This window comes from Toxoplasma gondii, chromosome II, assembly GCF_000006565.2.
Source record: "Toxoplasma gondii ME49 chromosome II, whole genome shotgun sequence".
Taxonomy (NCBI): domain Eukaryota; phylum Apicomplexa; class Conoidasida; order Eucoccidiorida; family Sarcocystidae; genus Toxoplasma; species Toxoplasma gondii.
The window spans coordinates 1,618,761-1,630,082 of NC_031469.1; the positions used below are offsets into that span (position 1 = coordinate 1,618,761).

The window sequence follows — 11,322 nt, forward strand, 5'->3', positions numbered from 1 at the left end:
GTTCCCCGTTTACTTGCTAACTGGCGACTTGCAGACAATTTGTCGGCAAACAGCACAATTCTTGCGATGCAGGAAACTCGGCAATTGACCTTCCTCACGAGAAACTCGCTGCCAAACGGCCAGATCCGTTATTCAGTTCAGCGTTTCCGTTTTGTTTTGCTATTTCGTCAAGCGACATGTCGAACAGTTCATTCGCCCTGAGCGTCGCGGAACTGAAGTCTGGGCAGCGACATTGCGCATGCAGCTCTCGATGTCTTTCTTCTGAATTCTCTGCGTTGCCAAAGGCTCTTCTTCTCTCCACGCTCGTCGCCTGCAACCTAGCTCGACTCCGTCTCGATCTCACATTCTACCGCCTGAATCCCTTCGCAAATCTACGCCGCCTTCGTTCCGTGTACTTTCTCTCCCTTTCGTCATGCCTCCATCGACAAATGGACACACATCTCTCTCAACACCCACGTAAATATACAAATATATATATATATATATATATATACACGCCTATATGCACATATATATATATATATATATATATATATGCATATGTATATGGATCTACCTGCATGGATACGCATGCCTAAATGTCTGAAATCGACTTATAGATGTACATATACTTTTGTAGGAGGGGATATCTTGAAGGATTCTGTTGCTGTGCTCTCTGCTCTCGCTAGTGGACCTCTTTTGTGTGCAGAAAATGTTTCTCCGACATGTCACGGAGGCGCTTTTGCCGGCGTGGTGTCGGGGCTGGGGCGAGGGTCGCCGTCTGCAAAGAAGAGTTGCTTGCCAGTCGAAGAAGAGAGAAATGCTGGAAAGTGAGAGAGGGACTCTTCGTAGATCCCGATGTGCTCTCTGCTTGACAAGCTGCTGCTCGGGCGCCGACAGGCCCTTTCAAACGGCTTTGAAAAGTTTGCGAAAAACACCCGCCACGTTCCGGTGTCTGTACACCCGAGGTGAATCGAGTCTTCGCTTTTCCCCAAATCACAGAGGTGAACTCCCTTTTCCCTTCGGTTGAGACAAGGCATCTGAAGCTCGCGTGAGAAAGTGAAGGAAAAAAGCGCTGCGTCAGTCCTTCGCACACAAACAGACATGCATGTACACGTCCACATACACAGATATGCATATATACATGCATACGCATACATGCATATATATATATATATATATATATATATATATATGCATGGAGGTGGAGAACGAACACACAAAGAGGTCGACTTGAAAAAACCAACGGCGCGCGGTAAAGGCCCAGGGTCTACAGCGAAGTGTGGAGACCGCCTTCTGCGTTGACTGGCGAGGAAGGACGTGGAGAGCGCATCTGCGCGCGCTATTCGATCGGCTTTCTTTCTCTTCAGAACAAGGGAAAGCGCACCAGCAAAAAGAGAGGAGCAACGGGCAATGTGGGGACTCTGAATATCTGGAACAGAAGCAGGTGATGTTGGCAGTTCGAATGACGAGGAAGGTTCCGCTGATCGAGGCGTCTCTTGCCCCCAGAGACGCCGAGATCCCCAAACCCGCAGGTTCGTCCTGGCGAGCTTCTCTTCCCCGAGGTTCGTGCAAAAAGAGGGGAAGGAGACGACGAGGAGACTCCGCCCTCTGTGTATGGTCTCTGCGAAACGCGTTTCTCCCCTCTGGCTCTTGTCGACAGAGAGTTGCCTTTCCGAGCACGCGAACGACGACTATAAAAAACGAGAGACGAGGAACGCACAGATCACTCAAAAAAAGCCTCTCGCGCCTTTTAAAAACAGCGACGAACTTGGCACCCGCGGCGCATTCAACAAGCGCCTCTGCATGCAGTCATTGCACGCATGTCGCCGAAAAAGAAGCGCGAACACTCACTCGAAAAAGATGGACAGACGCGAATTGACGAAGAAGTGGACAGAGACCTCGTTCGCGGCGGCAGGTGTGTGGAGACTCGAAGAAAGACCTCCTCGCATGTGACTGGGACGAAGAGTCTGCTTCTGCATGCAGTTCTGAACTCGGCTCTTTTCGCGAATTTCGGCGTCTCATGAAATCGGCGACCCGCGCCAGAGTGCAAGCGAGCGGCTCTGCGTTCGCTTCTCTGCACTTTTCAAAAGGATAAAGAACGCCGAAGAGAGGAACAGAACGCGCGCGAGGGAAAAAAGAAGAGAAAGCGCGGTAATGACACAGAAGGAGAGGAGGTAAAGAAAGAGAGAAAAAAGGTAAAGAAAACGCGCAAAACACAAAAGAATAGACAGAGAGGGACAGAACAAACGAGAAAGGACGCAACAACCTAGACGCGACTCGCTTCTCTAGCGGTACATCGACCGCCGGGGAGGATACCGGAAAAACGAAAAAGACAGTCACTCTCGTTCCAGAGGTCTTTCGATGGCTTCTGTCCACCGCAAGACTCTCTTCGATGTTCTCTTCTCGCAGCTTCAGTCCTCGCTCTGGTCCCCTCGTGTGATCCTTCGTCACCGCACAACAAGGAAATGTGATGAAGGAAAAAAGATCAACCTTGACCGCTGCAGAGATGTTCTTCTCCCTTTTGCCAGGGGGGGCACCGCATCCTTCCGCAGCTTCTGAAATTCGTCGTTCAGCTTCTTTCTTCTTGAGTTTCACAGCTTTGCCTGCAGCGCAGCAACGGTTTTCTCATGCTGAGGGGACGCGAGGCAAGAAGGCAGGGGAGAGCGATACATGTCTTCCACGAACTCCTCGTATTTCTTCTCGACAAACTTCCTGCGCAGCTTCATCGTCGCCGTCAACTCGCCCGTGTCGATTGCAAAGTCTGTCGGCAAGACGCGCCAACCCTGTACGGACTGCGCCCTGCAGAAAAAAAAGTCAGACGTGGACTTTCACCGAGCTTGGTCCCGAATACCGAGAATCATCGCATACATCCTCTCCCTATTCGCCTGTCCATGCGTCTATTTGCTCTCCTCTCAACATACATCCATATTTATATATTTATATATGTCTATCGATGTGCATCTGTCTATTCCTCTGTCTGTCAACATCGAAATCGCCATGTCCTTTTTCTGAATTTACGGCCAGACAAATGCAGACGCTTGATGACTGCGGAAGACCCTTCACATCCACACGGACCTACAGTCTTTTCACAAATGCATCGACGCATACATTATTTACATTTATACATATATATATATTTATATATGCATATATATATATATGTATATTGGATATGCATGGATGCGCGTTCGTGTCTCGCGAGGTTACCTGGAGATGGTTTTTATGTTTGCACGTTCAATGGCTTCTCGAATGAGTTGATTGACTCCGACGCTGTTCATCGCTTCCTGAGTTGTTTGCACCTGTATCCCGTTCTTTGAGAAGAAGCGCACGAGCTCGGGGGCGAGGACCTCTGTGGGGTTGTCGTTCTTGTCCTTCGCGGTGTACAGACAGATGAGGACGCCGAGAAACTTGCGCTTGTCGCCGACAACCATGCAGTTGGAGAGAACTTGAGGCATTTCCTGTTTCAGCAAGCTTTCGATGAGGAGCGGCGCGACGTTCTCGCCTCCCGCCGTGATGATCAACTCCTTGATGCGGCCAGTGAGGTAGACGAAACCGTCGGAGTCCACGTATCCGAGGTCGCCAGTGTGCAGAAAGCCGTTCTCGTCGAGCGTGCCTCGCGTCGACTTCTCGTCTTTGTAGTATCCCATGAAAATGTTTCTTCCGCGAAAGCAAATCTCTCCATGGCCTTCTGCGTTCTCGTTCGCAACGTACATGTCTGTCCCCGGCATCGCATGGCCAATGCTCCCCACTTTGTACCTGGAAACGAGGATTCAACAGAACTTCAAAAAGCATTAAAGAGGAGTCGGAGGAGAAAGAGAAAGAAGGCGATCCGAAGACGGAACGAGGCAGTCTGAACAGAGTGGCGAGAAGCACAGGTCCAGGAGAAATGAAAAAAAACCAGAGGGGACGAAGAAGAGGAAGACATTAAGAGATCTGAGAAAGCGAGAGAGGAAGAAACGAAAAGAAGCAAACTCAGCGGGAGCGCGATCAAGGGAAAAAGGGGAGACAGGAAGGCGGAGAAAGAGAGACAAACACGGGAAGGAAAAACTGAAGAGCTACGAACACAACGGAGAGATACGAGGCAAGAAAGGGATAAGCAGGAACGCAACGAGACAAGGAAAAAAAAGACATGAACAATCAACCAAACGCAGGGTCGACGAGGAGAAGGAGAAGACGGATGAAAAGAGAGACGATGTCGTTGCAGATCCCTTTCGGTGCGCGAGGAAAACGGAAGACGCCTCGGAAGACGAGGGAAAAGAACGGTTTCGAAAGCTTTTCGTCGTAGCCTTCCTGTTGCTCTTCACACACTGACGGCCGCCTGGCACCCGAGCCGGAAAGACAAGCATCCCATCAAGGCACCTCGGCTGTCGTCTACATCTCTGTTTAGACATGTTCAGCAGCCTAGGTCGTGGACTGTGGGCGAGACGTCAGGAACAGCGAAGTGACGAGGCGACTACGGGATCCCTTCCTTGTCAAGCAATCGATGTTGTTGACCGATACTGGCAAATGAATAGACACTGCGAGCTGGACGACTGCGACTCGGAGCTCCTCCGATGCCCGTCACGCAGACGAAAGTCAACAGGCGCGGTGCACAGATGTCCGCTCCTCTCTGGCTTTGCCTGATCGTCAACTCCTCGAGTGCCATCGAGGCCATGGCGTCGTCGTGGGAAGTGAGAGAGTTCATAAAAGACGCGCAGATTCGCTTTTCCCCACAGGCTTTGCATGTCTCTCACGCAGAACGCGAGGCCGTCGAAGAGCAGCCCAGGCGTCTTGTCTGAAGGGGGAGCGGGCGGGGGGGGGGGGAAGGCGAGACACCAGCGGCTTGGCGGCGGCTGCACTTTGTTCGGGGAGATGAAAAAGCAGGAAGTGCAGAGCGTTTCCGAGAGTATCTGCGCCCGCAACGACGTCTGAGAGAAGTCCAGAGCTTTCACTGTATCGAACGCCCGTGGTACAAACACTCACCAGCCAGGGGCAGGAAGGATGAACGTCTGCGGTCCTGTGCTCTCGCTCAAGCCGTAAATGGAGTTGATCGGCATCCCCAGGCTCATGAAGTACTTCTGTGTCTCCGGATCCAGCGGCGCAGCGCAACTTCCTAGACCCAAACAAAGCTCCATCCCCAGGGCCTTCCGAACCTGAAACATGCGCAATTCAAACAAAGTGCACAGAAACCTCTCAACGCCCTAGACAGGAGGCGACGCCGCCAGAGAGAAACGCGACACTGAACAAGTCAGCGACGAAGCGACGACCACAGGAACTGAATCCAGAGACGCCGATCCCTTACACTCCGACATCTACTCCCATGGAAATACATCAAGGAATATACCCTTGCCTAAACAGACAAATAAAAAACACACGTTTCGACATAAACATATATATACATATACATATATATATATATATATATGAACATATACATATGTAGAATTATATATATATATATATATATATTTATGAACATATACATATGTAGAATTATATATATATATATATATGAACATATACATTTGTAGAATTATATATATATATATATATATATATATATATATGAACATATACATATGTAGAATTATATATATATATATATATATATATGTACGTGTATGTATACACAGATAAGCATTTATATGTGTAAGCAGACGTGCTGAAATTCGGAGGCTTGTGCTGTCAATGCTCGAGTTAGGTAGGAAAAAGAGGAACCTGAAGTTGTGCCTCCTTATACAGAAGGCACTGCACAACTGTTTTCTTTGTCTCCTTTCCAAACATATGTTTCTTCGCGGCATTTCGACCTCACCGAAGCAGCACCCGCAGCGCCCAATCGATACATGACACTTTCTCCCTCTCTCTAAAAAAATCAGCATGCATATAATTCCTTTTCCTCTAGAACTCAAACTCTCCCCCTCTCTCTACAAATAAATATATATGTATATCTCTGCCTCTTTCTCTCTCTCTCTCTCTCTCTCTCTCTCTATATATATATATATATATATATATATATATGTTATATATATATATATGTATGATGCCTCGGCGTTTCCGTCTGGGTTTCAGCGTCGACTGTGTCTGGACAAGAGTGCGTTTCGGCGAAGTTTTTGACCTGGTGGAGAATGAGTTTCATGACGAAAGGGAAAGCGGTGGGGACATCGTGGGACTGGCCGTTGAGGAGGGCCTCGGTGCCTCTGAAGCCGACGTCTTTGGCCCAGGCGGCGAGGCGGTTTTTGAAGCCGGCGCCCCGGGCAGCCGCGACTTCCTTGAGTTTCTGTTCAATCTTCTCCCAGACGCGCGGAACGGCGAGGAACCAAGTCGGCCGGACGCGCTTCACGGTGTCGATGAGAGATCCCTGGAGAGCGTCCGGTCGCGCAAAGTAGACGCAGCACCCCATGGTCACAGGCATGTAGAGGTCGACGAGTTGAGCGGCGACATGTGAGAGAGGGAGGAAAGAGACGAGCCGGTGCGTGTGATCGATCTTCATCATGTGAGAGGAGCAAGCTGCCGTCCAGGTGAAGTTGTCGTGCGAGAGCATGACGCCTTTCGGGAAGCCTGTCGTGCCGCTCGTGTAGACGAGGGAGCAACACTCGCCCGGCTTCTGACTCTCCATGCGCGCCGTCAACAGAGCGTCGTTCACCGCGGTCCCGAGTTGCAGAAAGTCCTCGAAGGAAATCACTCCGTCGTCTTCGTAGCCGTCCGGCACCCGGTCCCTGTACACCACAATCATCTGCAAAACGTCGCAGGCGCCTTGCTCTTCTTCCAGAAACGCCTCCGCCAGCGCCTCGGACCGCGAGGCACCGCCGCGCTCTTCCTCCGCGAGAGAAGCCTCCGAAGACGACACCTCCTGCGACCGACCGCCGTCCAGAGGAGACCTCGCCGCCAACGTTCGCCGCTTCTTCAGCTCCGGAGAGAGACGCAACCGCTCTGCGTCGCCGTTTTCGCGACTCTTTTTGCACTCCTGTTTTGCGGCCTGTGCTGCGGCCTGCGGCCCCGTCGACGGACGCCCTTCCACCGCGTCAACTGCACGCTGCAGCCGCGCCTCGCGAGCCTCCTGTTGCCGCTTCTTCACCTGCAAAAGCTTCTCCATGTTTGCGAGCGAGTCGACAACCGCTACGCGACACCGCGAGTGTTCCACGACGTGTGCCGTCGCCTCCACGGAGTTCGTCGTGTAGACTCCGACCGCGACGCCGTCGACGAAGATCGCGCCGAAGTAGGCGATCGCCCAAGCAGGGCTGTTGCATCCCATGATCGCGACGCGAGATCTTCTGTCGCACCCGAGGTACAGGAGACCTTTCGCAAACATGCAAATGTCGTTCCAGTACCCCTGCCAGGTGTACATACACCAGCCGGGGAAAGGTCCCTCGACGTACGAGGGGGGAGCGGAGGCGTCGAGGCTCTTTCGCGGCAATAGGGAAGTCAACATGGATCCGCCGTCGTCTTTCTCGACGTGTAACCGGTCGGAGTTTCCTGGAGTCTCCGAATCCGCGCACCGCGGGGGATGCTGCGGCGAGGCCCCGCCAGCCTCCTGCGAGGTTTTCGAGGCGCCGTCTCGACTTCCAGATGCCTCAAGCGTCTCCTTCGCGGCGCGCGCTCTCTGGAGAGAGACAGCGTCGCGCGACAGAATGCGCGGCGAGGCGTGAGGCTGAAAAGCGAGAGCTGGAGAGTCTGGAAAACGCCTCACGGTGTCTGCAAAGAAGTCGACGACCGTCAGCGGAGGCAGCGAGGCAGGTCCGGACTCCGCGACGCGAATCGGGAGCTCCTTCGTCACATCTGTCGTCCAGAAGAGGTCCTCACCCGACTTGCTCGGCTTCAACTGCCGATTCAAGCGCGCGGCTGACTGCAGAGAAAGCACTGTCTGTACACCGGCACACTCCTCCAAGCCTTCTGCGCCCACGGACACCAGCCGCCCCGTCGGAGGCATGTCCGAGGGGTCAAAAAGCAACGCCATCTCGAGAAAGCAGACGGCAACCGCGCGACGAGGAAAGGCGGCGGAGGGGAAGAGCCGGATCGAGGCAACGAGAGACGAAGAAGGCCGAAAACGAGAAGAGGGAGCGTGGAGAGGAGGGCAGAGAAGGAAAGAGAAAGCAACACAGGAGTGTAGAAGAAGGACCGCAGAGAGAGGCAAAAATGAAGCGGAAGAAGAAGAAAGAAGCAGAAAGGAGGAGAAAGCCGAGAGGGGAGAGCGGGACGGAGTCGCGGAACGAACGCGAGAAGAAAAAGAAGAGCAGCCGGAGACCGAGCAGAGCGGGAGGGACTCGACTGCAGCGGGACCAAGTCATAAAAAGAAGAGAAGAGTAGTGGAACTGGCGACTCTATTCTTCTCGCCTGGCTCGGGTGCCCGCTGGGCTCTGAGCTGGCTGCGATGTCAGGAGAGCTTGCGCGAGCTAGTTCTGGGGGAGCTGAGGAGCTTTCCGAGCAAAGACCCCAAGTTTTTAAAGAACGCGAACATTGTACAAACAGCAGGAGACTCGTCGATGCCTGAGCAACTGAAAAATATGTCAAAAACGCAATCTTCGTTGCCCCGAGGCGCCACCACCATGGCCCAGCAGCCGGATGGTCTTGAATGGCGGGAAGGCAGGCTGCGGCGAGCGTTTGGCTTTTCAGATGCAAAGGGGGCGGGGAGATTTTGAAAGTTTTTGACTCCCACCGCCTTTCCTTCCTTTCGCTGTTCCAGCAAATTCGTTTTCTTCAGCGGCGACTGCGAAACCATCGAAGGGGAGCCCGGCAGCGAAGCTCTCCAGGGACCAGTAAAAAACGCGCGCGTACTGATAGGTCTCGAATCGAAGTTCAACAGGACACACACGCCGACAAGCCTCTGGACGGATTCTCCAAAAAGCTTTCTCCTTCTTCTCTCTCTGTTCTCGCCTGCTGCTCCGTTTTTTATCCCCTTTCCTCTTTGCCCCGTCGCCCTCCTTTCTTCTGTTCTCGCGGCGACTCTGCCTGGTGTCTTGCGAGAGAAGAGAGACTCAGGCGCAACAACCTGCCAGTGGGAGAGAGAGGACGATGGCGATACGGTTGGACGAGTCCTTTTTCGCTGCATGCACCCGAGCCTTGTGGCTTTTCTCGGGGACAAGAGCGCAGAATTCTTCGCTTCGTAGCTTCGCGCCGTTTTAAACCAGTTCGTTACCGCTCGAATGCGTGAGGAGACTTGGGGGGGAGAGGGGGACTCTGGAGAACAGGAGTGACGGCGACAAAGGCGCGTCTCCCAGCTCGGTGTCTTCTTCTCTCTCGGGGCGTTGGGTGAGTCGCCAGCCTCCGCTTTCCAAGTTAAATCTTCTTCTCACCGTCCTGCACCTCGTCCTCTTCTCTTTTCTTCTGCTCTCTGCCCTCCAACTCAACGGCTTTCTCCACCATTCTTCGAGACGCTTTCCGTGGGCGCGGGGACATACGGATACAACATTCTTATATACACATCATCACATATATATATATATATATATACATACTTATAAATATATATATATATATTGTATGTATATATGTCTATATATTATTCAATTTATTATTTGTGTGCATGCAAACGCGAGTGCTAGAAGAAGCTCAATCTAGCCTGCGTGGACAACTAGGAGTCATGTCGGAGGCGTCCGCGTTGGCGCGCGTTGTGACTGGCGAGGCCTTTCTTCCAGAGCCTTGCCCAGGTGACTCCTAGATGTCAAAAACGGTTTCCAGGAGAAATCGCGAAAGTGGATAAGAAAGCGCTCGCGGCTTTCTTAGCCAGCCGCGCGCCTTCCGGTGTCTGTCCACCCGGCTTCGCTCCCTTCTCGCACATCTTCCGAATTCGGATCTCGGTCTCTTCCCGCCACATCGCTTTTTTCTTCTCTTCGCTGAAGAGGCGAGAACTCGAGAAGTCCCTCCTTTTTGGTAGCGCCCTCTTCCTTCTTGCGTTTTCGCGTTCTCAGGTTTTTTCCTCCTCTCCTCTCTCTTCACTGTCCGGTCCTCCACGATGGCTGCGCCGGCACCCCCTTCCTCTGTCTCTCCTCTCTCTGCTCAGCCTGACTCTTCCCCGACGCCTCGCTCTTCTTCTTCTCCTCCTCCGCCTGTCTCCTCTTCTCCTCCTCCGCCTGTCTCCTCTGGCTCTCCTCTTCCTCTCTCATCATCTCCTTCTCTTCCTCTCTCCTCTTCTCTGCCTTCTTTGGCGTCTGCGCCCTCTTCCGAGGTTTTGGAGGCTTGCATTCAGCAGCTGAATGAAGAGTTTTCGACTCTAGAGTCGCTCTCCTCGCTGGACTCGAAAATCGCTTCGCTCCAGTCCTACCTCAGGGCGCTCGACCAAGACATTCTCATCGCCGTGCGAGAGCAAGCTCGGCGCTCGTCCTCCTCCTCGTCCTCCTCCTCGTCTTCCTCCTCGTCCTCTTCTTTGTCTCTGGAGGCGTTGAGAGGCAGTGTGAAGGCGTTGATGTCGACCTTTGAGGCGATGGCAAGGCGCGCGGAGGCGAGCGACCGGCAGGTGGGGAAGATCTGTGCGGAGCTTCAGCGTCTCGCGCTCGCGAAGAAGAACCTGACGACTTCGATTTCGACGTTGAAGAAGCTGGTGATGGTGGTTTCGGCTCTGGGCAAACTGCGAGTTGCGGGGAAGACGCGGCAGTACGCTGCGTGCGCGCAGCTGCTTCTCGCGATCAAGAACTTGGAGGGTGCGTTCGAGCCGTACCGAGACCGCGTGCCTCGGATCGGCCTTCTGCTGGGCGAGAAAGACCTGCTCTGTCGCTCCCTTCAGCAGCAACTCATCGAGGACTACCAAGCAGTCTTTGAGGAGGACGCCGCTGCCCCCGCGTTCTCCCGCTTCCGCGGTGAGCGCAGCTCGAATCCCTTCGCCACTGGGGCAACCTGCGCCGGAGAGCAGAGCAGCTTCTCGCCGTTCGTCGAGGACGCGGACGAGGCGTTGCTGGACTCGGAGCAGCGCGACGCGCTGCGGGAGGCGCATCTGGCAGTCGAGGCGCTCGGTCCGACTGTCGTCCGCGACGTCGTCCAGCTCGTTTGTCACTCGCTGCTCTTCAACTACACGCGTCTCTTCAGACCTGCGGGCGCGGCGGTGCGCGGCGACAATCCGTTCCTCGAAAAGGGCAAGCAGGTAGCGGAGTGTGACGCCGCCGGTCTCGAAGTCATCGACCGTCGCTTCGCCTGGCTGAAGCGCACCATGCGGGAGTTCGAGGCGAAGCACGAGTCTCTGTTCCCCGCGAGGTGGAGAGTCAAAATGCACCTCGCCACTCTCTTCTGCCGCGTCACGAAACAACATTTGGTCGTAAGAACAAGAGAGAAGCGCAGAAGGCGCGGTCGCAGGAACTGCGCAGCCGAAGAAACCTAGGAACGGAAGAGACACAGAGAAGTGGAGAGAGATACTTGCTGAGGTGGAGACTCACG

The 11,322-nt window shown here is 53.5% G+C and overlaps 2 protein-coding genes across 2 annotated transcripts in view; one reads left to right on the forward strand and one right to left on the reverse strand.

Moving 5' to 3' along the window:
* Positions 1 to 1,034: 1,034 nt before the first annotated feature.
* Positions 1,035 to 8,887, reverse strand: TGME49_297220 (AMP-binding enzyme domain-containing protein). Its single transcript, XM_002371111.2, has 4 exons — positions 6,077 to 8,887; positions 4,945 to 5,114; positions 3,190 to 3,738; positions 1,035 to 2,781 (listed from the first exon to the last, which is right to left on the reverse strand). The coding sequence occupies exons 1-4, from the start codon at positions 7,913 to 7,915 to the stop codon at positions 2,574 to 2,576; spliced, it is 2,766 nt and encodes a 921-aa protein (XP_002371152.1). The 5' UTR covers positions 7,916 to 8,887; the 3' UTR covers positions 1,035 to 2,573.
* A 178-nt stretch (positions 8,888 to 9,065) lies between these two features.
* Positions 9,066 to 11,322, forward strand: part of TGME49_297230 (Vps53 family, N-terminal protein) — a 7,676-nt gene continuing 5,419 nt past the window's right edge. Inside the window, exon 1 of the mRNA XM_002371112.2 lies at positions 9,066 to 11,203. Coding sequence (XP_002371153.1) covers positions 9,911 to 11,203 — 1,293 coding nt within the window. The 5' untranslated portion in view covers positions 9,066 to 9,910. The remainder of the gene's footprint in view (positions 11,204 to 11,322) is intronic.